The sequence below is a fragment of the Pongo abelii genome, chromosome 5 (assembly GCF_028885655.2).
Source record: "Pongo abelii isolate AG06213 chromosome 5, NHGRI_mPonAbe1-v2.0_pri, whole genome shotgun sequence".
In the NCBI taxonomy this organism is placed as follows: domain Eukaryota; kingdom Metazoa; phylum Chordata; class Mammalia; order Primates; family Hominidae; genus Pongo; species Pongo abelii.
In genome coordinates, this window is record NC_071990.2 from 2806503 (window position 1) to 2833516 (window position 27014).

Consider the following 27014-nt stretch of genomic DNA (forward strand, 5'->3'; position numbering starts at 1 on the left):
CCTCCGTGCAGTCTTCCGGAGAGCTTGCGGTAGTTTTAGAATTGAGCTCCCCGCACCTCCCTGTAGCACCCCATTTCACCCCATTCTCTCCCTAGAAGTGGGATGAGACTCCACTACTGAGTAGAGGAGACAGAGAAGCACCATTTATCTTCTTGTGCCCAGGAAGAGTCACACCACCGACCTCAAGGGTAGCTGTCTGCCCACAGTGAAGTCGTGGGGGCCCCATGGCTGTAGGGGGTGGGCAACACCTCCCCCAAGCAAGGGTGAGCTAAGTGGTCACTTCCGCCCCTACTAACATAACCCAGACCCAGAGCAGCAATTTCAGATCCTAGGAAACATCTCCCATGCAGACACACAAACACACGGAGTGAATGCGGCATCCCACAAATGGGCCCTTTATTTCTGAACTGCCACCACTGCACGGATAAGGCCACTTGGGTTGCAGGCACACTGTGGAGTATCAGGGGACAGAGAGGAGAGGGGCTGCACACCAAGACTGCCCTGTCTTCACGGAGAGGAAAAGCGGCCGCAGAAGAGAATCCCGTTGGTCTTGCTGTGCTGGATGAAGAAAAGGAAGGGGTGGTCGGCGCAGAAGCGGGGGACGAATCTGGCGCACCGCATCATCATGATGGCAGCTGTGGCGGCTGCAGCCTCCGTGCCTTCCTCGTTGACCTCCACAAAGGACTTGTGCACGACCTTGGACAGAGACAGGTCTGTCTGGGACATTCCAGAGAAGTCTGCCTTGCCCAGCTCGAAGGCATCAGTCATGCCCAGGTTGCGCAGGACACTCTCCATGTCGTAGCTTTCCTCTAGTTTAAACCGCGGGAGGGACACTTCCACCTCCTCTTCATCCATCATGTCCAGCCTCGTCCATTCTACGAATTTCTCATAAGTGAGTTCTTTCTCCACCTAGAGGGAGACAGTTGAAGACTTTAAGACCTAGGGTGCTGCTGCCCAGCAGGGCCCTGTGCTACGCTGTGGATGCCAGACACCAGTGGCAGCGTGGCTATGGTCAGCAGCGGTCCAGTGTTAAACGGCTGACTGCGAAGTGGGGACAGCAGCCACAGCAGCCACCCCCGAGTGGCTCCTCGCTAGCACGCCTCGCACACAGCTTAGCTGTTACCGTTCTCAAGTCAGTGGTCTCGTCCGGAAGCATGATGATCATATTCAGTTCCTTGCCAACATATGGAAGCACCAAGATTTGGGTAAATATTTCTCCTATATAGGTCTTCTTAAAAGTAGATTGCTTAAACATCATTTGCACAGGTTTCTCCTCATTCTACAAAGAAAACAGATAAACATCAAGTTGAAACAAGACCCCACTGACACATGGGACAAATTTGTTGGAGCTGTCCACTCTCTGCAGGGAGAAACGCAGCTCGGTTTCTCCCCAGCTTCCAGAACACCCGGCAGCGCCTGCTCTGCCGTCTTCATTACCTCAACCTCCAGAAACTGGGGTGCCCAGGGCCCAAACCCAACGTGTCTTTCCTCTCATTGATCGCATTCAGTCTCATGACTTTAAACACAATATCATACCAAATTTACCTCCAGCCTGGGCCTCTGCCCTGTCCTTGGGACTCCGCCCTGTCCTTGGGACTCCTACATTTTACTGCCCACCTGACACCTATGTTTGGACATAAAAGAAACTCCCAGTGCCACCTGTAATGCGGCACTCCGTAGATCCTCCAAGTCGGCTCTGTCTACTGTAACTCTGCCCATGTCAGCTGAGGGCAGTGCCACTGTCCAGTGGTCAAAAGCCCTGGAGTGCCCCTGACTCCTGTCTTTTTCTCACACCCTGTGTCTGACTCACTGGCAAATTATATTGGCTCTACCTCGAAAATATAACCAAAATCTGACCTGTTCCTTCTGCCTCTGCTGCTACCAGCCTAGCCCTGGAATATTGTGATAATATGATTGTGATTGTTCCCGGCACAGTGGCCAGAGGGGCCCGGTAGAACCTAAGGCAGATCACATTGTTCTTTGGCTGGACATCCTTCCCTGGCTCCCCATTTACTCGGAGCAGGAGCTGAAAGTCCCTAAAAAGCCTGGAATTGTGATAAGAGCTCGTCCCCAGTTCCCTCTCCCTTTGCTTATCTGCTACAGTCACGGAGGCCTCCTCACTGCACTGCCAGCAAACCCAGTTCATCTCATCTCTACGCAGTAAGCTTGTCCTCCAGAACCTGGAGAGTGAACTTCTGCCTCTTTATGGTCTTTGTTCAAAAACCACCTTGGCAGAGAAGCTGTCCTTGATAGATCTTACCTGACATTACACCCCCACCCCAAACACAGCTTCCTATCCCCTCCCTTGGTATGTCTCTGTACCATTTACCACTGTCTAATATGCTCCTATTTTCTTACTTATGCTTGCTGCCTCTCCCCCAAGAAAACATAAGCTTCACCAGGGCAAGCATGCTTTGCTTGTTTTGTGCATGGATGAAAAATACCTAGCACCATGCCTGATACATAGAAGACACTCAGTCAGGTTAGGCATGGTGGCTCATGCCTGTAATCCCACCATTTTGGGAGGCCGAGGCAGACGGATCACCTGAGGTCAGGAGATCGAGACCAGCCTGGTCAACATGGTGAAACCCCACCTCCACTAAAAATACAAAAATCAGCTGGGCATGGTAGTGCGCTCCTGTAATTCCAGCTACTCGGGAGGCTGAGGTAGGAGAATCACTTGAACCCGGGAGGCAGAGGTTGCAGTGAGCTGAGATTGCGCCACTGCACTCCAGCCTGGGAGACAGACCGAGACTCCATCTCAAAAAAAAAAAAAAAGAAGGCACTCAGTCAATCTCTGCTGAATAAATGATAAATGCATAAACGAATTAATGAGCTGGGATGCTGAAAAGGCCAGGCAACATTTACGTATCTCACCAGAAAAAACTGCACTGGTCACCAACCCCAGCCAGCCAATGAGAAAGACTGGAGGCCAGGAACCATACCCCATCCAACAATCCCCCTCAGTTCCTGACTCCGAGCTGCTCCTGTGAGTTGAGTAAATACCCTGCAATAGGCACAGTCAAAGATGCCGTATGGTCCCCAGTCTCTGGTGTAGCACATTCTTCTGTGTTAAATGGAATAAACAAAACACACTGTGGCGGCAGCTTTCTGCTTTCACGTGGTAGAGGCTCACCTGGGCTGGCCCTTAGCCTTTGGCTAGAGCAGTCTCCTGGGCCTCAGCTGCCCCACTCATTTCCTTGGCCAGCAGTAGGCATGTTTCTTCCATAACTGACCAGACAGGAACTATTTTCTGGTTTGTGGCTACATATACCATCTCCGTCACAACGACTCAACTGTTGTTACAGGATGAAATAAGTAAGTAAATAAGCATGGGCCAGGCGTGGTGGCTCACGCCTGTAATCCCAGCACTCTGGGAGGCCTGGGCAGGTGGATCACCTGAGGTCAGGAGTTCGAGACCAAACTGACCAACATGGTGAAACCCAGTCTCTACTAAAAATGCAAAAATTAGCCGGGCGTGGTGGCACACACCTGTAATCCCAGCTACTCAAGAGGCCACGGCAGGACAATCACCTGAACCCGGGAGGCGGAGGCTGCAGTGATCCAAGATGGCACCACTGCACTCCAGCCTGGGCAACAAGAGAGAAACTCTGTCTTGGAAAAATAAAAATAAAAAATAAAAAATAAGCATGGCTGTGTTTCAATAAACCTTTAAAAAAAATTAGGTGGTGGGCTGGCTTTGCTGTAGGCTGAAGTTTGCTGACCCCTGCCTTCAGTAATTCCTCCCTGCACCCCTTCAGGGTCCAAAGCCTCCAATCTTGCAATATAAAAATATCTAACCTTAGTGACTGAATGATTCACTAAATACACAATTATATAGACAAGTTCCAGTTTATATAGAAGGAAATGAAATTAAAATAAGAATCTGTATCAACTCAAAATCTGTGCCCTTGGAGGTACACCCCTGCCCTCAGGCTGGTACACTCAATACTGCAGCCCCTTCCTTCACCCTTCTTCACTGCAGAGTTCAGAAAGCATGACAGGATTCCACATCTCCCCAAACCCACAAGACCTATAGTTCTGGCCTACACCATATAGAAAGAAGCTTTCCCTTTCTGAAAGGCAGACCCACTAAGGGGAAGGTTTAGGTTCTCCTCCCCTCCCCCTGTTCCTCCCCCTCTCTGCCTCCGGGACTGCTGAAGCCAGCTCAGCCATCTTGTGGCCATGAGGAAGAAGACCACGTGCTGACAATGGCGGAGCCGGCTCCCTGGGATCATCGCCCCAGTGCCAGACCAGCCCAGGTCTCACCTGCCTCCAGACCTCCTGGCAGGGGAGATGAGCTCCTAGGAGATAAACCATGGTGAACTGGGGTTTCTGTTATCTGTAGTCAAAGCCCTTGTACGTCTTGTTAATCATTAAATTTTAAAGAGAGAAATTATTTTGCCAGGGGAAAATAGGACAGTTCATTTCAGAATAAAGCTTCAAAGAAAATAATTCTTTCTGAATTGTGAGGAGAATAGACAATGACAATAAATTTCTTGAAAAACTGAAGGCTCAAGTTCAAGTTAGCCTGGAAGATCTAACTATGGTCAATGATCAAGAATACACTGTAATTAATCTAATCTGTTTACTTTGTCTATGTTCAAAAATCTCTATAGTTAAAGAAAAACAAAACAAGAGACAATAAAGAAGATTCAGTGAGAGGAAGATAAAGGGCCATCAGCAAATGACATCTTCCAAGCTGGAGGTGGTTAATCTCAGTGTCTATCTACATGTTTGGTTTGGTTGTTTTAAAACAAAAATCTGTACTTATCCTTACTATCAAGAGAGGACTGAATATCACTCATTGGTTCAGCATTTACTAAGCACCAGCTACGTGTCTGGCACTTGTCAGATAGTCCTCCCTGCTCAGCCTCAATTCAGCAGGGTGAGTTGTTCCGCTCCTGCAGTGTGGCACGGAGGCCAGCAGGAGGCGCGGTAGCGGGGCTTCCCGGGACGCCGCCAGAAAGGAAGGAGTGTGTAGGTCCTGATGGGAATGAAGCTAGAGAAAAGGAGGAAATGTCCGCTAGAAGATGGCACACCGTATCTGGAGTCTGAGCTTTAAGACCTTGATCGAGCCTGAGGGCTGCAGCTTCAGACTTGCCCTGTAGGTGGCAGGGCGGATGCCAGGCGCCCAGGGACACGAGGCCACCCAATGGATGGCAAGCAGGAGGGGCAGGGACAGAAAGGCCCCACGGCTGCAGACGCGGGAGGCGGGTCTCTGAGCCGGAGACGCTCGTGTGAACACAGGCGCTGCTCCTGTCACGGCAGCTTACTCGCCTTGCTGACTTTAAACAGTCTCTCCTCGGTGTTCTCCTTGTCAAACTGTTCATCCCAGTTTCCTCTGAAATAGACAGCATTCACCAGAACCAGCCTTGTCAATGGATCCACTGAGCCTGGAGAGAGCAACTCCGCAATTTTACCTGAGCGGAAGAATTAAAGACCGCGTTAGATAGGGGCGGCTGCTGACCCCCGACACATCAGGAATCGGCTGGGGCCTTCTCCTGCAGCAGTCAAGTGCACGGATAGAGAGTTCCACTGTCCCCCAAATATAAAGGGATACGTGTCCTTAAAGCAAAGCAACAAAATCTTCTGGTACGAAAAACATCATCATTTGAATAAAACACACAAAGTGAACAAATACGTGTTAATTATGCAGGATGAGTTCCTAACACATGAGATAAGAAGCAATCATGGGTGCCTATGACTTAAAGACAGGAACTTAAAGGATTATCAAAAAGGTGGGCAGTCAAAAGATGTTCTTTACAAGCTTAAAGAACAGTTAGGCCAGACACAGTGGCTCACACCTATAATTCCAGCACTTTGGGAGGCTGAGGTGTGAGGATCACTTGAGGCCAAGAGTTTGAGACCAGCCTGGACAACATAGTGAGGCCTTGTCTCTTAAAAAAAATTTTATTAAAATTAGCTGGGCATGGTGGTGCTACCTGTAGTCCCAATTACTTGGGAGACTGAAGCAGGAGGACCACTTGAGCCCAAGAATTGAGGCTGTAATCCCAGCACTTTGGGAGGCCAAGGCAGGTGGATCACGAGGTCAAGAGATTGAGATCATCCTGGCCAACATGGTGAAACCCCGTCTCTACTAAAAAATACAAAAATTAGCCGGGCATGGTGGCGCATGCCTGTGATCCCAACTACTTGGGAGGCTGAGGCAGGAGAATCACTTGAACCTGGGAGGCAGAGGTTGCAATGAGCCAAGATTGCACCATTGCACTCCAGCCTGGGCAATAAGAGCAAAACTCCATCTCAAAGAAAAAAAAAGAAAATTGAGGCTGCAGTGAGTTGTGATTGTGTCACTGCATTCCAGCCTAGGTGACAGAGGGAGACATTGTCTCAAAAAAAAAAAAAAAAAAAAAAGTTTAAATTAAGAACCATAGATAGACCAGGGTATGACCCAGTGTCCCACAGCAATGCATGAAAACTGTGGACTGTACTACTCAAGAGGGAGGCAGCTTGTGATCCATACTGTGAATTTTTTATGTTACTTGTGAAAGGAAAAACTATATTAACATTAACACATTAACCCCCTCCTCAAAATTAAAATGTGGATTGATTCAGAAGAGGTACACCAAACACTGAAAGGCATCACGGGTACACCAAGGAAACGGGGAGAAACCAGAGAGAACAGAACACATTGAGCATTTCCAAAATGTCAAATAATGGCAACTGATTTCAGAAGCAGATTTTTAAAGTTTGCAGTTATTCAGAGAAAAAAAAAATCATTCCTGTTTACAATTGACACTCTTGTGAAGGAACTGACAATAAAATGGATTAAGAGGTTATTACAAAAGTAGAATAACAATACATTTTCACCTTCTGTCTTTTCAGCTACCCAGGTGTTTATGTGTTTTCTGGACTTCTCTACGGCGCTGATAAAGTCAAGCTCCTCCATCTCTGCTTGGTAGAATTTTTGGCAGGAATCTCTAAAAGACTAGGATAGACAGAGTGACATAACTGCCTGGCTACAAAAATGATGAACACCAACGGCCTACTTCTTCATTGCACCAAATCAGAAAATCTATAATTTTATGATTGACATACATAATTTACAAATAAATATGAGGACTTAACCTAAACTACAACTTCCTAGCTTTAGCTATATTTAATCCTAGCTTAAAAACTAAGTCAAGGTCAGGTACTGTGGCTTACACTTGTAATCCCAGCACTTTGGGAGGCCGAGGCCGGTGGATCATTGAGCTCAGGAGTTCGAGACCAGCCTGGCCAACATGACGAAAGCCTGTCTCTACTAAAAATACAAAAATTAGCCATGTATGGTGGCATGCACCTGTAATCCCAGTTACTCGGGAGGCTGAGGCAGGAGAATCACTTGAACCTAGAAGGTGGAGGTTGCAGTAAGCCGAGATCAGGCCACCACACTCTGGCCTGGGCGACAGAGCAAGATTCTGTCTCAAAAAAAAAAAAAAAAACTAAGTTGAATCAGTCTCTGAAAATCAAACGAACTTCACCAACTGCTGGATCCTTTAAGGGAGCAGCCATGAATCAAGGAGCTGCCTGACAAGATGCTGACAAGACACTTCAAAAGCGTGAAGTAGATCCACCTTATTGAAATGCAGAGAATTTAAAACATATTGGCAGGTGAAAAGAAATTACAAAAGCCTATGTATGGCATAATGGCATTTAGAGCCACACGCTTCCTGCTGGACCCCAGCCCCCACTACCTGGCCACCTTTATTTCTTTAGTGAATAAGAGCAAGTATGACTTACTGAGAGGAAATCACAAGACTTTTCCCCAAAGAGCCTGTTGGCCGTCCTAAGCAAATACTGTGTGCCAGTCTTGTTCACTTCGGTGAGAAGAGACTGGAAGCCCTGGTGGATGTCTCCACCACCGCCACTTTTATTGAAAGAAAGTACCTGAAATCAAAAACAGAATGAAAACACATCATTCCTGTGTGCTCTGACTTCAGGAAATGGAGCAACCCCAAACTCAGCCTAACAACCATCCAGACCCTTACTACTGCTTAAAAGATCTATCCGAGGCTGGGAGCAGCAGCTCACGCCTATAATCCCAGCACTTTGGGAGGCCAAGGCGGGAGGATCACCTGAGGTCAGGAGTTCGAGACCAGCCTGGCCAACATGGCGAAACCCCATCTCTACTGAATACACAAAAATGAGCTGGGCCTGGTGGTGCGTACCTGTAACCCAGCTACTCGGGAAGCTGAGGAAAGAGAATCGCTTGAACCCGGGAGGCAGAGGTTGCAGTGAACTGAGATCGTGCCACTGCACTCCAGCCTGGTGACAGAGTGAGACTCCGTCTCAAAAAAAAAAAAAAGATCCATCCAATTAAAGGCCAGAAGGGTCTTGAAAGCCCCTCCCTGTACCCTGTCTGTGCTGGCATGAGCTGCAATGCCCTCCACAAACCCAGGCTATGAGCTGCAATGCCCTCCACAAACCCAGGCTCCTGATGCTCAGTACTTGGAGTCTGGTGGCAAACAAGGGTGCCAACCAGACCTCCTGTCTATACAAACACAGGCCGCCCCTGACATCAGAAGGGGCAGACTCCCTCCTGCCCGTGGGTCTGGAATGCCCGTGTCACTGGCTCTGACTAATGATACAGTAGGTAGAATTCAGTAGAAGTGATGCTGTTCCAGGCCTAGGCCCTTTTTAAAAGGCCTGACAGCTGCCATGTTCACTCTCTTGTACCCTGGCCACGATGATAAAAGGAAGTCCAGGCTATCCTGCCGAAGGCCACATGGAAAGCCCTGGAGAAGGTGCCATCACCTGTGGAGAGAGTTGCTTGAAGAACTGAGGCCTCCAGCCAGGCATGGTGGCTCATACCTGCAATCCCAGCACTTTGGGAGGCCGAGGCGGGCGGATCACCTGAGGTCGGGAATTTGAGACCAGCCTGACCAACGTGGAGAAACCCCATCTCTACTAAAAATACAAAATTAGCCTGGCATGGTGGTGCATGCCTGTAATCCCAGATACTCGGGAGGCTGAGGCAGAAGAATCACTTGAACCCAGGAGGCGGAGGTTGCAGTGAGCCGAGATCGCGCCATTGTGCTCCAGCCTGGGCAACAAGAGCAAAACTCTGTCTCAAAAAAAAAAAAAATCGAGGTTTCAGGTGTGAGAGAGGCCTTCTTGAACCTTCTGGGCCAGGTGTCCACTGAAACAGCTGCATGAGTGACCTGCACTGCTTCCTGGGAGCAGTCCTGCCTGCTCAGGCCACAGAATCTGAGAAATAATCAATCATTGTTATTTCCAGCCACTAAGTTTGGGATGGTTTGTTTTGTGGCAACAGCTGACACATGCAGCCATCCAGAAGTGGAATTCTGCCATGACCAAAACCTAAAACATGTGGCCCTGGCCTTGGACCCAGGCAGCTGGCAGAGGCTGGACGGACAGGATGAAATGACTCCTGGGGCTGGAGAAAGGGGGCTGTGTGTGTCCCAGCTGAAGAAGTGGAAAGAAGGTCACCCTCAGTGACAGGGAGGATGGAGTGCCTCCCTCGGGGAACTCCTGCATCTGGCTAAGGGGTCCAGGTGGAAGCTGGCTTCTTTTTGCTGCCTAGGGTGACACATGGGAAGAGAAAGATGAAGGAACTGTTCCATTTTCAAGCAGAATTTAAAGGAACTATTTCCAACCCAGGATGTACTGGGTGGAGAATAAAAATGTTTCTTCTTCCCAGCCTCTCCAGCTGGCAAAAGATTCTAAAAGAGACGGCCTCAGGGCAAAGATCAAATCCCAGACACTGACCTCAAGGGTGAGGTCCAAATCCACTTTGTTAAACCTTAGAAGATTCAGACAGCATCTTACAGACCATCTGGCAGGCTCTCCCACGGCACCCTGACTCCCAACCCAACAAAGCGCACTCAGGATGGTGGTGGGGGTGCTTTTGTCCAGGGAAGCAGAATTTTAAGTGGATAGAAATTCCACAGTGGTTTTCAAGCACTTGTAACAGCTTGGACTAAAAGAGAGAGACGGCTCAAAGTGCAGGGAGGCCTCTGGGTGCCCACGTTCTACAGGTGGGAGGTAGGCTGGGAGCACAGCAAGCACAGGCCATTTCTTACAGAACAGGAAAGGAGCTGCCAAGAGCGACACCAGGACACAGAGGGCAGAGCACAGCCAGGGCAGCAGCGGACAAGGGACAATTCTGGGAAGCTGCAGTGGAGGCTCATCAAGGAACGCTCTGCACCCAGGACTGAGAGGTGAACAATACATGCCCGGCTGGGCTTGGGAGTTGTCACTGTTCAGTGACGGCATGCCTCCCACGCCTACTGTGATGGGCTGCATGTGTCCCCCCAAATTTACACACTGAAGTCCCAACTCCAGTGTCTCAGGATGGAACTGCATTTGCAGAGAGGGCCTTTACAGGGGTGATTAAGGTAACATAAGGCCATTAGGTTGGGCTTTAATCCAATAGGACTCATGTCCTTATAAAAAGAGGAGACGAGGACACAGACACACACAGAGAGATGACCATGTGAGGACACAGGGAGAAAACTGTGTCTACAAGCTGAGGAGAAAGGCTGCAGGAGAAACCAACCCTGCCTACACCTGGATCTCAGGCTCCCAGGGAACCACCAGGTCCAGATGGCAGACCACAGCAGTCACGGGTGGCCCCGACCAGCCACGTCTCTGGTGTGCACACCCTCGCTCAACCCCTCTCAGGCGCGGAGACGCGCCTACCTTTAGCAGTGGGGCCTTGGCAAGCAGGACACACGCGGAGGCTTGATAGGTACTTGTTTCAAGCCTGTCTTCTGTGAGCACTTCCTCTCAGAACCCAGCCGCCTGGCCTACAGGAGCCCAGGCAACCCTGCTGAAGGAAGCGTGTGGAAAGCCCCAGCAGAGAAGGCCACGGAGAAGATGCCCAGCGCCCTGTTGAGCCCCCGCTGACGCAGCCCACAAGGGACTCACCCAGTGCCAAGTGGTGCAGAAGCACCACTCAGTCCACCCAGATTCAACAACCAGGAAAGCTGCTAAGCTGGGAGAGCTGGTTACACAACAACAAATAACCAGAACACTACTGAAAACATGTTTAGCTGACAAATGCCATTCTAAGAAGGCTTTATGCGTAAATGAGAAAATAAAGACTCCTAACAACCAAAAAGCAGATGACAGTACCCAAAGATCATCACAGGACTCAAGCTGAACCTTGTGACTTTACAACCATCTACAAACTCACGAACAAGCTAAGAATGTGATGATGAAATCATTCATTCCTCTGAATCAGGCGCCCCCTCTCCACCCCAGGGGGTCAGTCAGGGTGTTGTCCCCAGGGTGCTCCAGCATGGGTGGCATGCCCTTCCCTGTAAACTCGCCCCCCACAGCCTGCAATACTGCACAGTCATCCGTCTCGAGCAATCCCTTTGGGATTTGGAATGTGGAGGACCAGCTCACTTGACAGTTAATAGCACCCATGGCTGCCCTGAAGCTGTACCTGGGCCATCTGTGCAGCGGTGTTTCCCTTTGCCCCCATGTAGACCATGGCCAGGGCACAGGACATGCTCATGGGTGAGAAAAACACATTCTTTGAGTTGTCTTTACCCAGCGTTTTCAAAAGGTTTAAGGCAAAGGTGCCATTTGCTTCTGCGAGAACATCCATGATGGCAGACCTGGAACAAGATTTAAAATCAGTATCACATAAGCACAGCTTCCACGCGACTGCATCTCATGCGCCTTACTGACAGTCACCGCCGATGCTGTGGTTCAGTCGGCAAGCAGAAACACACACAGAACTCTAGGTGTTTCTTTTTAGGACCCTCCACATTATTTTGTGTGTTTCTAATGTTAAGTGTGGAAAACGAAAGAGTTCTATGTGAAACGCCGCCCTGTTTTGTGAGGACTCCTCCCTGCACACCTGCCCGCACGTGGAGAAAGCGCGGGAGGAGGCACCCTTTCCTGGAGTCTCTTCCTTGGGGCGGAATTACAGAAGGGGCATTGGCTTTTGCTTCTATGTTTGTATTCTTTGGTGTGTTTTGTGGGCTTAAATGTACTGTTTTAATTTGAAAAATATTCAAAATGATACATTCGTTGACAGTTACACAAGAAAAGATGGCCAAATGTTTTTATACTGAGAGAGAGAACCCCATTTCAGGGTACCAAGAGCCTTAAAAGAGGATCAATCAAGCCACATACAAAGATGCGTGAAAGCCTTTCAAATGCCTCCTGCCCCTTGGATCTCTTTCTAGGAAATCCCTGCAGGTGGCAAAGCCCCAATCTTGGACCACGCTTGGGGACATCCTGCTGCCACAAGCCAGGCCTTCCTGCGCCTGAACTCACAGCACACTCAGGACACCACCTTGCCTCGTGGGCTGTGGGTGCATGCCCATCTCCACCTTCAGAGACAGGCTCAGGGGTAGGGTCAGGCTGCACATCTCTCTAGCCCTGCCGTGCAGTGGGTGTGGCAGCCCCAGCAGGGTCCAGAGCAGGAATGCAGCTGGATAGTCGGGCGGGGGAGCTGGGGTATCTTCAGGCAAGTCAGAATCACAGAATCATAACATGTTAAAGTCCAACAAGCCCTTAGAGAGACCTACCATCAATGCCCCACTGCACTACAGGGAAGGTGAAGTTGACGGAAGTGAAGCTAAGAAGTAGCCGGGCTTGAAACGCAGGGCGGATGCCCTGTCTGAGCTACTGCTCAAGAAGAATAATCTGCAGAATCAGGTGAGAGGACAGGGGCAGGTAAGGGCCCCACAGGCAGTCAGGCTGGGAAGGAGGGGATGCAGGAATGCAGGGATGCGGGGCCTGCCTGCTCTGACACAGTTCTCAGATGTTTACCAAATGAATATGTCCGAGTCGGAGAATGCCAGCATTCTAAGACAGTTCCAGTGACTCACTTGAGCAGTGAGTGGGAACCCACAGAACAAGGAAGGGGAGAAGCTGGAGCAGACATTTCCTGGAGCAGATGGGAGAGGGAAGGAGGTGCCTACTGAAGGCTCTGTGAGGAGATGCTGAATTAACCAGTTCTCCACTGTGCATGCCTTTACATTCGTAGCTGGGGTTGGCTGAACGAGTGCCCCAAAGATACCTGGGTCCTAATCCCTGGGACCTGTGAATGCCCCCTTACATGGCAAAAGGGAATGTGCAACACAATTAAATTCAGGCTCTTGAGATAGGAGACTATCCTGGATTGTTCCAGTTGACCCTAAATGTAATCACAGGTATCCTTCTAAGAGGGAGGCAGGGGGAGATCTCACGGGAAAAAGCAATGCAAAGAATAAAGCAAAATGCCACTCCACTGGCCTTGAAGATGAAGGGGCCTCAAGCCAAGGAACGCAAGGACTGCAGCTGCAGTAGCTGGAAAGGCGAGGAGGATCCTCTGGAGGAGCCTGGCCCCGTGAAACCCATTGCCAACCTCCAACCTCAGAACTCCGAGAGAATAAACACGTGCTGTTTAGCCACGAATCCGTGATCATTTGTTACAGCAGCCACGGGAAACCAAGACAATAACTAATACACCTGATAAAGCTTGTTTGCTGGGCTTGTTTAAATATTTTGTTTTCAAACTCTTCTTTATTCACTACAGAGAATACCTGGGGCACTGGGCACTCCTGGCTTGCCAAGACTTTCCAAACATATTTTAAGATTACTAATTTCTAATAAAAGGATAATAGAAAGTACATATTACTAAAATTCTTCTGAATATAAGGGAGTCTTTGATGATACATAAATAAAACCAGGATTCCGCAGAGCCCTGGGAACATCAGTATAAACAAAAGTAGCCATTACACAGAACTGAAACAAAATTGGGCCTATTTTTGGTTCTTTGGATTCTAGATCACAAGAACTGCCCGCTTATCAACTTGAAGAGAAACAATTGGTAAAACAGGGAAACTTCTAGGTTAAGAATAAGAAACGAAGAGGTGCCCAAAGCAAGAAGCATAGCCTGTGAAGTCCGCGTCTCAGGACTCAAAGCCAGCAGACACCTTGACACGTGGGGTCTTCCCTGGCCTGGGGACATGGACTTCTGTCTTTGTCCCCAAGAGGGCTCAGCCCACGTGGAGAGGCTGCCAGGTGAGACGGCTCCTCCATGAACCAAAAAAAAAAAGACAGAGGTAAGTACCAGGTCAGCTGGCCAGGGGAAGGTCCCACATGCTCCCCCAACCCCATCCTAGACTATTCTACCATCAGCACACATTTTCCCCTCAAATGCTGAAGGACTCTTACGCTATTTTTTTGTAGAGACAAGGTTCTTGCCGCCTTGAGCAGGCTGCTCTCGAACGCCTGGCCTCAAGTGATCTTCCTGCCTCAGCCTCCCAAGGTGCTGAGATTACAGCCACGCACCACGCCCAGCCTAAAGGACTTTTAATTCAAATGGAAATGTCCACCTAAGAAAGGCTAATAATAAAACACTCCGTCTCCGGTAACATCCCTGAGAATCTGTTTCAGGCACTGACCTTTATATCACTAACTTCAACAAGGCAAAGCCACCCTTGTCTGAAGATACGCCCACTGGGGAGGCACCTGTCCGGCCAGCCCAGGTTACACCATCTGGGGCAGAGGAGAAGTCGGTGCACATGGGTTTCACTGTGTCAGGGGATTTAATTTGAAACACTGAACTGGAGAAACCAAAGCAGGATATTCAGAGGAGAAGTCGGTGCACATGAGTTTCACTGTGTCAGGGGATTTAATTTGAAACACTGAACTGGAGAAACCAAAGCAGGATATTCGGAGGAGACGGCACGAGTCAGGAGGGAGGCAGGGTCTCTAGTCCTGGCTCTGGTATCCTGGGCAAATCACGGGGCTCCTGATACCAGTTCCCTCTCTGTATGAGGAAAAGCATATACCAGATAATCTGGGTTCCCTTCCATCTCTAACATTCAATAATTGTTAATACCAAATGCAGAAAGAAGAGCAAACGTGTAGCTCAATTTTCAAAGCCCACAATGAGGTCAGTGATGATATTCCATTTCTTAGTTGAAAACACTGCTGACAGCCATGAAAGGTAAAATTCTATCTATGCCTTACATAAAAATTGCTGAGCAACAAAGAAACAATAAATCAAGGATGTCCTAGAGATTTAGTTTTCTTAGCAGAAACAATGTTAATCATTCAATAACTGAATATCCTACTCGTGATAAACACCCTTACCTCAAACAGCAAGTGGTACTTCCCACGCTTCCTTAACAAGGTAAGAATTACCTACTTCAGCAGCCACCAGCACAGTTGATGATAGAACATTAGTCCCTTAATTCCCCAAACCGGAACAAGATAAAAATATCTGTCGTCCCAACCTTGTGTAACTTTGTTCAGATAGTTCTGGCAAAGGCAAATACAACTCATGAAACATAATGAGAAAGCAGATTGTCAGAAATGAGACAAAATGAGCATAGTTAGCAAACAATTTGATGGTCTACCCAAAAAGCAGCCAGAATCAGTAAAATACTCTTAAAACTGAAAAATGATGGAGTAACTGGGCTACTAAAAAAATAGGAAAAACAGACCCCAGTAGAAACACGTGCAAAGGACATTAACAAATTTACCCTCCAAAAAGAAAGACAATAGCTAATAATTATATTTAAAAGTTTCAACTTCAGAAAAAAATATCACTTTTTTGATATATACTATGTGCTAGGTCCACACTGAAAGACCCTTACCCTCTGAGATAGCTGCTGAGAACACCTATGTTTTACAAGCAAAGAAACGGCCTTAGCTCTTTAAGTACCATGTCTCCAGAGGACCCATGGCAACAACGGCAGAATGAGGGCTGGAAGCCAGGACTGCATGGCTCTGCAGTTCACTCTCTTAACACAATGGTGCACAGCCTTCCCAAAAAGCAATGGTGGAGAGTAAATTAAAGATGCCTTTTCAAACCATGAACCTTGCAAATACAAAAATAATTCATGCTAATACTGACAAAGACAGGCAATCCTTCTCACGCCATGCAAGTAATATGGAGGCAGCAGGGACAGAGCTTGGCCCGTACCCACTCCCGTATTTTCCATACATCCCCCACGCCATCACACCTGCCCGCCAGACCATGCAAACCAGGGAGGGAAACGAGATAAGCCACGTTCCACCCCAAATCTTACCCAAGAGAGTTTAACCCTGATGCCCACATGCACACAGGACCAGAACGACGATCCTGACCTCTTGCCTTGTTCTGTTACTAAAATCCTCTCCTCAGGGGCTCATCTGCCATGCCCTGATCATGACACATCTGTGCTAACATGATGTTTCATGGTGCCTGCCACTAGCGTGTGTAATGCTGCTGACACACCTCATGACTATTCATGTCACCCTAAAACACCAGGAACACCTGTCCCGAGGGCCAGCCTGGGAACTCCTGCCCCTGTGCCGCTGCCCTCCTGCTCCAGCATAAGCCCATTATAAAGCCTTGTCTGGGACACTTTCTCTGCCTCATGTCAATTTCCACTGCATGAGAATCTAAAAACCCACGATCAGTAACAATAGTGTAAATTGGTACACCAGTATTTCCTGAGTATGATTTAGAATTATGTAAAAAATAAAAGTAAAATACAATAAAATGAAGGAAGAAAAGAAAATGTCATGAAAACATTCATACTATCTGAATTAAAAATTCCACTTCTAGGAATTTCACTGAAGGTAAAACTCACAGGTTTTGTACATAATAAAACATTATGTACAACATTATGGGATATAAATAGGGCTAATAATAATAAAAATCACAATAATGACATGGGAATACACAAGATTACATTAAAAAAGATATAAAACTATACATACAATTTAAACTTATCCATGTAAATTAGGAAAAAAGGTAAGTGTAGGCACAATTTACAGACAGAATAGAGGGAAATACTATACACCAAATGTTTCTGAGTAACGGTAATTTTTATGTTTTTTGTATTTTTCTGGACTTTCACATTTTCTATAGCATATAATTTATGGAGGGGGTTGGTTAACTCTTCTTTTTATGAAATTACTATATATACATTCAGTTTAAAAATCAGGTGGTGTTAAAAGAAATGTTATAAAAGACAACAAGCTCCTTCTCAGCCCTCCCAACTCCCCAGAAGCAATCACTTCCAAACCCTTTGCTCTTTCTTCTGGTATTTACCACCATATTTCTACATAACATGTGTATACTACTATTTTTGACCTAATAACTTTATCACGTTTTATTTTATGTATGTATTTATTTATTTTTATTAGGGTAGGGGTCTCACTCTGTCACCCAGGCTGGAGTGCAGTTGCATGATCACGGCCCACTGCAGCCTCGAACTCCTGGCCTCAAGCAATCCTTTAGCGTCAACCTCCTAAAGTGCTGGAACTACAGGCACCCGGCCAAATTCTAGACATTATCTATTGCCTTCCTAATCTAGAGGCCGAGGGCCCGGTCCCGATCCACAGATTTGCTTTATTATCACTAAATAGCATTCGATGTTAAGCCAGGTGGTGGGATGGTGAGAAGTGACAGCATACTGGTAGTCCTCACAGCCCTCGCTCGCTCTCGGCGCCTCCTCTGCCTGGGCTCCCACTTTGGCGGCACTTGAGGAGCCCTTCAGCCCACCGCTGCACTGTGGGAGCCCCTTTCTGGGCTGGCCAAGACCAGAGCCGACTCCCTCAGCTTGCAGGGAGGTGTGGAGGGAGAGGCGTGAGCGGGAACCGGGGCTGCAGGTGGCGCTTGCGGGCCAGCTGGAGTTCCGGGTGGGCGTGGGCTTGGCTGGCCCCGCACTCGGAGCAGCCGGCCGGCCCTGCCGGCCCCGGGCAATGAGGGGCTTAGCACCCAGGCCAGCAGCTGCGGAGGGTGTACTGGGTCCCCCAGCAGTACCAGCCCACCGGCGCTGCGGTAGATTTCTCACCAGACCTTAGCTGCCTTCCCGCGGGGCAGGGCTCGGGACTGGCAGCCCGCCATGCCTGAGCCTCCCACCCGTTCCGTGGGCTCCTGTACGCCCAAGCCTCCCTGATGAGCGCCGCCCCCTGCTCCAGGGCGCCCAGTCCCAGCGACCACCCAAGGGCTGAGGAGTGAGGGCCCATGGCACGTGGGACTAGCAGGAAGCTCCACCTGCAACCCCAGTGCGGGATCCACTGGGTGAAGCCAGCTGGGCTCCTCAGTCTGGTGGGGAGGTGGAGAACCTTTATGTCTAGCTCAGGGATTGTAAATACACCAATCGGCACTCTGTATCTAGCTCAAGGTTTGTAAACACATCAGTCAGCACCCTGTGTCTAGCTCAGGGTTTGTGAATGCACCAATTGACACTCTGTATCTAACTACTCTGGTGGGGCCTTGGAGAACCTTTATGTCTAGCTCCGGGATTGTAAATACACCAATCGGCACTCTGTATCTAGCTCAAGGTTTGTAAACACACCAATCAGCACCCTGTGTCTAGCTCAGGGTTTGTGAATGCACCAATCCACACTCTGTATCCAGCTACTCTGGTGGGGACTTAGAGAACCTTTGTGTCCATACTCTGTATCTAACCTGGTGGGGACCTGGAGAACCTTTATGTCTAGCTCAGGGATTGTAAACGCACCAATCAGCGCCCTGTCAAAACAGACCACTCGGCTCTACCAATCAGCAGGATGTGGGTGGGGCCAGATGAGAGAATAAAAGCAGGCTGCCCCAGCCAGCAGTAGCAACCCACTCTGATCCCCTTCCACACTTATGAAGGCCTTCTTTTTTCACTCTTTGCAGTAAGCCTTGCTACTGTTTACTTGGGTCCACGCTGCTTTTATGAGCTGTAACATTCACCATGAAGGTCCAGCAGCTTCAGTCTTGAAGCCAGTGAGACCCCCAAGCCCATGGGGAGGAATGGACAACTTCAAATATGTTGCCTTCAGAACTGTAACACTCATTGTGAAGGTCTGTAGCTTCAATTCTGGAGCCAGCAAGAGCATGAACCCACCAGAAGAAAGAAACTGAACACATCCAAACATCAGAAGGAACAAACTCAGTATGTGCCACCTTAAGAGCTGCCACACTAATCGTGAGGGTGCGTGGCTTTATTCTTGAAATTAGACCAAGAACCCACCAATTCTGGACACAATAGGAACCCATTTCCTTTTTCATGTAATGTTGATTTGCCTTACATTAATAGTGCCTTCTCCCTGTTTCCTCACTTTTCCCCCTTTCCTTACTTTTCTATGTACTAAATATTTTCAAATTCTCCCCAAATGTTCTACAGGTCAGTCAAACTTTCATTAATTTTTTCATATGCTTTAACACAAGGAATAATCTACCAGCTACATTTTATTCCTTCCGTCTGTCACCATGCTGTTGAGCATGGGCGACTTTAATGCCAAAGAGAAATGTTCATAGATGGGGACAAGTTTTCCTGCCATAATACATGGCCAATTCTTATAGTTTGGCAGGCCGGTCAGACTAATTTTTTTTCTTAAACAGCACATCACTTACAGGGCAAAGAAGTTATTTTTTCTTAAGCGTTGATGATATTTTAATATGTCTAATTTTTTAATGCTTTATGCAAACTTACAAACTGCACAAACCTTAGTAGTCTTGAACTTCTGCAACTCTAATAAGACATACAAATCTAGGAAGGTAAACTCTCCTAAGACTTTAAAACAGTACAATGATTACAAAACTTATTTCTATACCTGTACTTATGTCTAGCAAAAGGTATTCATGAATATCACAGATGTAATTATTTTATCTTTGTTATATTTTCCTATTCCTTTCCTAAGGTAACACTAATGCTTATTTTAATAGTTTCCTATGGGGAAAATTAATCTTATGGGGTTAAATCCTAAGGGATCCTCCCTTTGTGTAAAAACAGGGTGGGGGCTCCCTGGTTCATGGTCTTTGTACATCAAAGCAGTTTCTCAGCACAGGGCATGCACTCTTTGATGCCAAGCATATCTGACTAGTTAGGACAGCTTTGAGCTCCAATCCTGCCTTCACTGTGATTTTATAAGGCCTCAACCAAACACCAAATTTCAGTGTCTTGTAGCCTGATGTCCTTCCTTAAAATGAAATACGGAGTTTTCCTTTGAGTTGCATAGACCAGTGTTGTATGGTATAACTTGGTCTTTTTGTTGAATGTTTAGGCCTTTAAGTTGGTTTTCACAACTACTGTGTGTGTTAGCCCAGGAAGCTATAATAACTAAACTTTTTACATAGCAATTCTAGACACAGTGCAAACATTACTAAATTCTTTTGTGCCTTTTTAAAGTTCATCTTGTTTGCCTCATCTGAACTTATTAATAAGCTTGGGCTTTTTACAAACAACATATTTCAATTTGCTGATTTTTTTCTTCTTCTTGTTCTAATTGGCTGGTGGGAATCTCTTTAAATTACTTTCCCTCCAAACACACTTGCTTTATATGCAGGAGTCCCCAACAGATCCGTCTGTGGTCTGTTAGGAACTGGGCCACACAGCAGGAGGTGAGCAGCAGGTGAGCAAACATTACCGCCTGAGCTCCACCTCCTGTTAGGTCAGTGGCAGCGTTAGAGTCTCATAGGAGTGTGAACCTACTGTGAAATGTGCATGTGAGTGATCTAGGTTGCATGCTGCTTATGATAATCAAATGCCTGATGATCTGAGGTGGAACAGTTCTATCTTGAAACCATACCCCCAACTTCATCAGTGGAAAAATTGTCTTCCATGAAACCAGTCTGGTCCCTGGTGCCAAAAAGGTTGGGGACCATTGCTTTAAAGCAACAGCAAAGTCTTACCAAACCATTTTAGATTTTTCTAGTCCAAAGACTAGATATTATAGGTGCACACCACCATGCCCAGTTAATTTTTTACTTTTTGTAGAGACAGGGTCTCGCTCGGTGGCTGAGGCTGGTCCCAAACTCCTGGCTTCAAGCTATCTTTCCACCTTGGCTTCCCAAAGTGCTGGGATTATAGGCATGAGCCACCAAGCCTAGCTTGGGAAAAAAATGTAAGGCACTTGCTGATTTCCTCCAGACTGGCTCTCTGTTCTCTTTTTCTGTCAAGTACAAAGCTCTTAGATTGATCTCATCTGGGACTTCCCACCTTTCTCCAGGCTGTGACACACAGAAAATGACATTTGTATGTCACTTTGGGGCCAGGCTACTCACCCCAAAGGTGACCAGTGCAGAGCTCCACAGCCACCCAGACTCCGAGTTGGAGGGATCTGTTAACCTGCCCAGGGCACAACACCCACACACAAGTTAGAAAGTTCTGCTCTGGAAGACTGAAACTGGACCCTTTCCTTACATACACTATATAAAAAATCAACTCAAGATGGATTAAAGGCTTAAATGTAAAAGCCAAAACTATAAAAACCCTGGAAGACAATCTAGGCAATACCATTCTGGACATAGGAACAGGCAAAGATTTCATGACAAAGATGCCAAATGCAATCACAACAAAAGCAAAAATTGACAAATAGGATCTAATTAAACTTAAGCACTCCTGCACAGCAAAAGAAACTATCAACAGAGTAAACAGCCAATCTACAGAATGGGAGAAAATATTCACAAACTATGCATCTGACAAAGGTCAAATATCCAGCATCTATAAGGAACTTAAATTTACAAGAAGAAAACAACTCCATTAAAAAGAAGGCAAAGGACGTGAACAGACACTTTTCAAAAGAAGACATTCATGCAGCCAACAGGCATAAGAAAAAAGGCTCAGTATCACTGATCATTAGAGAAATACAAATCAAAACCACAATGAGATACCATCTCACGCCAGTCAGAAGGGCTATTATTAAAAAGTCAAAAAATAAGAGACACTGGCAAGGTTGTGGAGAAAAGGGAACACTTATGCACTACTGGTGGGAGTGTAAAATAGTTCAACCATTGGGGAAAGCAGTGTGGCGATAACTCAAAGAGCTAAAAACAGAACTACCTTCAACCCAGCAATCCCATTACTGAGTATACAACCAGAGGAGAGAGGAATAGAAATCATTCTACCATAAAGATACACGCATGCGAATGTTCACTGCAGCACTATTCACAAAAGCAAAGACATGGAATCAACCTAAATGCTCATGCATGGCAGATGGGATAAAGAAATTGTGGTACATATACACCGTGGAATACTATGCAACCATAAAAAAGAATGAGATCATGTGTGTTGCAGAAACATGGATGGGGCTGGAGGCCATTATCCTTAGCAAACACACACAGGGAACAGAAAACCAAATACCGCATGTTCTCACTTATGAGTGGAAGCTAAATGATGAGAACGTGGACACAAAGAGGGGAGCAACAAACACTGGGTCCTATCAGAGGGCGGAGGGTGAAGGGTGGGAGGAGGGAGAGGGACAGAAAAAATAACTATTGGGTACTAGGCTTAGTACCTGGGGGATGAAATAACCTGCACAACAAACCCGTAACATGAGTTTACCTATGTAACAAACCTGCATATGTATCCTGAACCTAAAATATAGGTTTAAAAGGTTAAAAAAAAAGAAATCATATAAATGAATGTTCTCTTCTGACCTTATTCCCTCATTTACACTTTTCATCATGACATTTTATTCCATTTTGCCTTCTATACTAATTCTTTGGATACCACAATTATAGTTTTTTGAGTCTTCCATTCCCTGAGCTACCTATCTCTGGGGTCCTTTTGTTATGGTGGCTGGTGTTTGCTTTATTTTATTTAAGTCTCTCTTTTGTACCTAGACTTTCCAAACATTCCTAACAACCCTTGGATGTCAGTACATAGTTAAGAGGAAAACACAGAACAGTGCTGGAAGTTCTGTTTACATGGAGTAAGTTCCGTTTACATGGACGGGACATGTCAGCTGGGAGCTTCACTGCAGTGTGCTCAAGGGATCAGTAGCTTTTTTGTCCGGGAACCAGCAAATGGGAGAACTCTTCGGTGTGGCTGCCGGTGGTGTTTTGGAAGGAGATGGGGTGGAAGCAGATGGGGGTCGGGGGGCTTCTACTGGATCTGTAATCCCCTCATGTCCCCACTGCCTCCCCCGCAGTGCCTGCAGGACCCTGAGTTTGAGCATTTTCATTATCACTTTGCAATAATGCATAAACACTGAACAATTAATCATAAAAAAGATTGGAGAGATCCAAATCCTTAAAGGAAAGATAAACAAATCCACATTTAAAGTTTACCACTCAAGATACTCCAAATATCAACAAATTATAAACAATCTAGTGAGATTTTTCTATTGAGGGCTTTCTCTTATCCTTTCAGCAAACGTGTGAGTAACAAGGATGCCTGTTTCACAGTCACATTGCAAACTCAAGACCTGTCAATGGCTTAAGGACCTACTTCTTTAGCTTCAGTAAACAAGATAGCTAAGTGTCCTTCATATATATATATGAATACACACGTATATATGTACATAGACAAATATTTATGCAAAATTCATTACATTTCAAAATTTAAAAACTATACCATGTAAAAATAAAAAATGATATTTAATCACAGACATAAAAACTGGATATTAAAGTCTTATTAATGAACAATTTTATGTATTTTTTAAACAAGCCTAACAAATCTATCCTGGCATCACTTTTTTTTTCCTGTAGCATCACCAGTAACTGAGCAATGTTCACAATTGATTGTATTCAACTGATCCAGTCTTAATATTTTTTTTTGGTGTTACTATTGAATTGTGCTTTTCAACTTCTATTAAGGATGCCTTTATTTCCTACTAAATTTAACCATTTAAAGACTGGTTTAATGGAAACTTGGACTTCCTACTTTGTCCCTCTGTTTCCTTGTGCAGTGTTTATGTGTCTGTGTGTGTGTGTGTTGTGTGTGTGTGTTTAATATATCTGAGCAGCCTAACATATAAATGGGAGTTAAACATTATTTTCAGGCCAGGCGCAGTGGCTCACATCTGTAATCCCAGCACTTTGGGAGGCCGAGGCAGGCAGATCACGAGGTCAGAAGTTTGAGACCAGCCTGGCCAGCATGGTGAAACCCCATTGCTACTAAAAATACAAAAATTAGCCAGGTATGGAGCCCAGGAGGCGGAGGTTGCAGTCAGCCGAAATCGCACCACTGCACTCCAGCCTGGCAAAAAAAAAAAAAAAAAATTATTTTTGTTCTTTGGATGCCTTGGCCTAATCCCAAGTGCAGTAAGCCTGGAAATGTAAGGTGTGTGGTCTTCCCTGGGACCGTACAACATCTGCTTGGGTGCCTTTATTATTACATATATAGAAAAGAATGTTGGTTCTATTCATTCTAATTTCACTCTACTGTTACTGGTCTGTGTTAACTGTTTCATGCTCAATTGTAATAAAATGCACTGGAATTGGTCTTAACTTAAAATACTTAGTTTACATAGTCGAGTATGACCAAAGTACTTTTCTCTTTGGTAGCACATCACAATGGATGCAATTACTCAGATACGGTCCTGAAATGAGAACAAATGCCATCTATGCTGATAACAGCAGTCACTGGTGTTAATCCCAGCGCACATAAAAGCCCCAGCAATACAAGGCCGGCCCAGGACCTTAACTAGAAGGTCACTGAACACATCAGATCTCATCGCATCAGGCCTGACCCCCACCAGAAAGGATGCAGGCAGCTGCAGGGCTGTCATTAGGCACGAGAGCATCCCAGAAAGCAAAAGTGCCCAAAAAATGGACTCAGGTGCCCCCTCGCATGTGAGGGCACATTAATGACAGCATGTGAACATTAATTATTAATTTTCTGTACCTCAGTTTTCCAAAGTCAATATTTAGGACAAAAAAAAGAAAAAAAGGAAGAAAATAACTTAAATGCCAATTTGTAGTTAAAGTTTCCTCTTTGCCTTGAAGACATCAAAGCTTGTAATAGTTTGCCTGTAGGGAGTTTAATTCAAACACAGAGCGGTAAGGAGATCCGGGCGGGTCCACACGATTGTCTCCACAGGTCTGGGCGACCTGGAAAGCGCTGCGGATTGGCCCAGCACGGCCAGTCCAGTGAACATACGCAGCGGCCCGGATGGCCGCGTTTGGCGCCGACCCCTCGGCCTCTCTCCGCCTCCCGCCCGGCTCCCAACACCCGGCGCCCCCAGACTGAGCACGCGTCCTCCGGGTCCGGGTCGCGGAGCGGGCGAGGGGTCACCGAGGCCACGGGGCCGACTGGGGTCACCTGTGGCCCGGGAGGCTCTGCGCCGCCCCCATCCCGCTCCGGCCGCCTCTTCCGTGGGCGCTGGGCCTGTGCGCCGGGGGTCCCCGGGTCCGCGGCGTCACCGGCCGGGCTCGCGGCCACGCACGACTCACCCGGCCGCGTCGCCGTTCTCTGCCGCTGCGAGGCTCCGGAAGGGAACCCAAGCCGGACGCTCGCCTGGGCCCCCGCCCCGCTGGGACTGCTGGGGTCACAGCCCCGCGCGGCCACGCCCCATTCTCGGGGCTCCCGCGTCCCCGCGCGGCGTCGACCCACGCGCGTTCCCGGCCCCGCGCGACCCCCACCCTGCCCCCCTCCCCCCTTGCGCCCCCGGCTTTCCGGACTTGGGAGCGACAAACCGAAGCCAGCGCGTCCGAGCGGCTCCCAAGCCAGACACGTACTCCAGAGCGGGGAGCGAGCGAGCAGAACGGCGGGCAGAGACGCCGGAGCCGCCCCGGACCTCAAATACCCGCGGGGAGGCGGGCGGAGTCCCGGGTCTCGAGCTAGCGTCGCCCGTCCGGAGCGCGAGGGAGAGGCGGGGCGGGGCGTGCGGGTCAACCCCACCCGCCAGCTTGACTTTGACGACAGTACAGGGCTCCACCAGCGTGTTTATGGTGCCTCCGTGGAGACTGAATGCTGGCCTGTTTCCAGAAAAGGGCCAGCTCCTGATACATGGCCATTCATTGGGGAGTGCAGAACACGCATTTAAAAATGAGCAGACTAGATACAGGTCACAAAGACTTTGCTGATAAAACAGCTTGCGGCAAAGAAGCCAGCCAGGGGCGGGCACGGGGTTCACGCCAGTAATCCCAACACTGGGAGGCCGAGGCAGGCGGATCACTGGAGGTCAGGAGTTCCAGACCAGCCTGGCCAACATGGCAAAACCCCGTCTCTACTAAAAATACAAAAATTAGCCGAGTGTAGTGGCGCGTGCCTGTAATCTCAGTTGCTGGGGAAGCTGAGGCAGGAGAATCACTTGAACCCGGGAGACAGAGGTTGCAGTGAGCCGAGATGGCGCCACTGCACTCCGGTCTGGTCCGTCTCAAAAAAAAAAGCAGACTAAAGAGCTTTTGCAAGGCAAAAGGAATAGTCAAGCAGAGTAAACAGACAACCCACAGAGTGGGAGAAAATCTTCACAATCTATACATCCGACAAAGCAGTAATATCCAGAATCTACAAGAAACTCAAACAAATTAGCAAGAAAAAAAAAGCCTATCAAAAAGTGAGCTGTCATGAATAGTTCTCAAAAGAGGATATACAAATGGCCAACAAACATATAAAAAAATGCTCAACATCACTAATGATTAGGGAAATGCAAATCAAAACCACAATGTGATACCACCTTACTCCCGCAAGAGTGGCCATAATCAAAAAATCAAAAACTCAAAAAATAATAGATGTTGGCGTGGATTTGGTGAAAAGGGAACACCTCTACACTGCTGATGGAAATGTAAACTAGTACAACCACTGTGGAAAACAATATGGCGATTCCTTAAATAACTAAACATAGAACTACCATTTGATCCAGCAATCCCACTACTGGGTATCTACGCAGAGGAAAATAAGTCATTATACAAAAAATATACTTGCACACGCATGTTAATAGCAGCACAATTCGTAATTGCAAAAACATGAAACCACCCCAAATGGCCATCAATCAAAGAGTGGATAAAGAAACTGTGGTATGCGTAAACGATGGAATGCTACTCAGCCATAAAAAGGAATGAATTAATGGCATTCGCAACCTGGATGGGATTGGAGACCATTGTTCTAAGTGAAGTAACTCAGGAATGGAAAACCAAACATTGTATGTTCTCACTCATAAGTGGGACCTAAACTATGAGGATGCAAAGGCATAAGAATGATACAATGGACTTTGGGGACTTGGGGGAAAAGGGTGGGAAGGGAGTGAGGGCTAAAAGGCTACAAATTGAGTTCAGTGTATACTGCTAAGGTGATAGATGCACCAGAATCTCACAAATCACGACTAAAGAACTTACTTGTCAGGGCGCAGTGGCTCATGCCTGTAATCTCAGCACTTTGGGAGGC

General features: G+C 47.3%; 1 protein-coding gene across 4 annotated transcripts; it reads right to left on the reverse strand.

Moving 5' to 3' along the window:
* Positions 1 to 368: 368 nt before the first annotated feature.
* On the reverse strand, positions 369 to 25681 carry SERPINB6 (serpin family B member 6). 4 transcript variants are annotated; one of them, XM_024247903.3, is made up of 7 exons: positions 25367 to 25681; positions 11417 to 11591; positions 7744 to 7890; positions 6832 to 6949; positions 5281 to 5423; positions 1124 to 1279; positions 369 to 909 (listed from the first exon to the last, which is right to left on the reverse strand). In XM_024247903.3, exons 2-7 carry the CDS (start codon positions 11579 to 11581, stop codon positions 508 to 510), a joined length of 1131 nt encoding a protein of 376 aa, XP_024103671.1. In that variant the 5' UTR covers positions 11582 to 11591; positions 25367 to 25681; the 3' UTR covers positions 369 to 507.
* Between the last annotated feature and the right edge of the window lie 1333 nt (positions 25682 to 27014).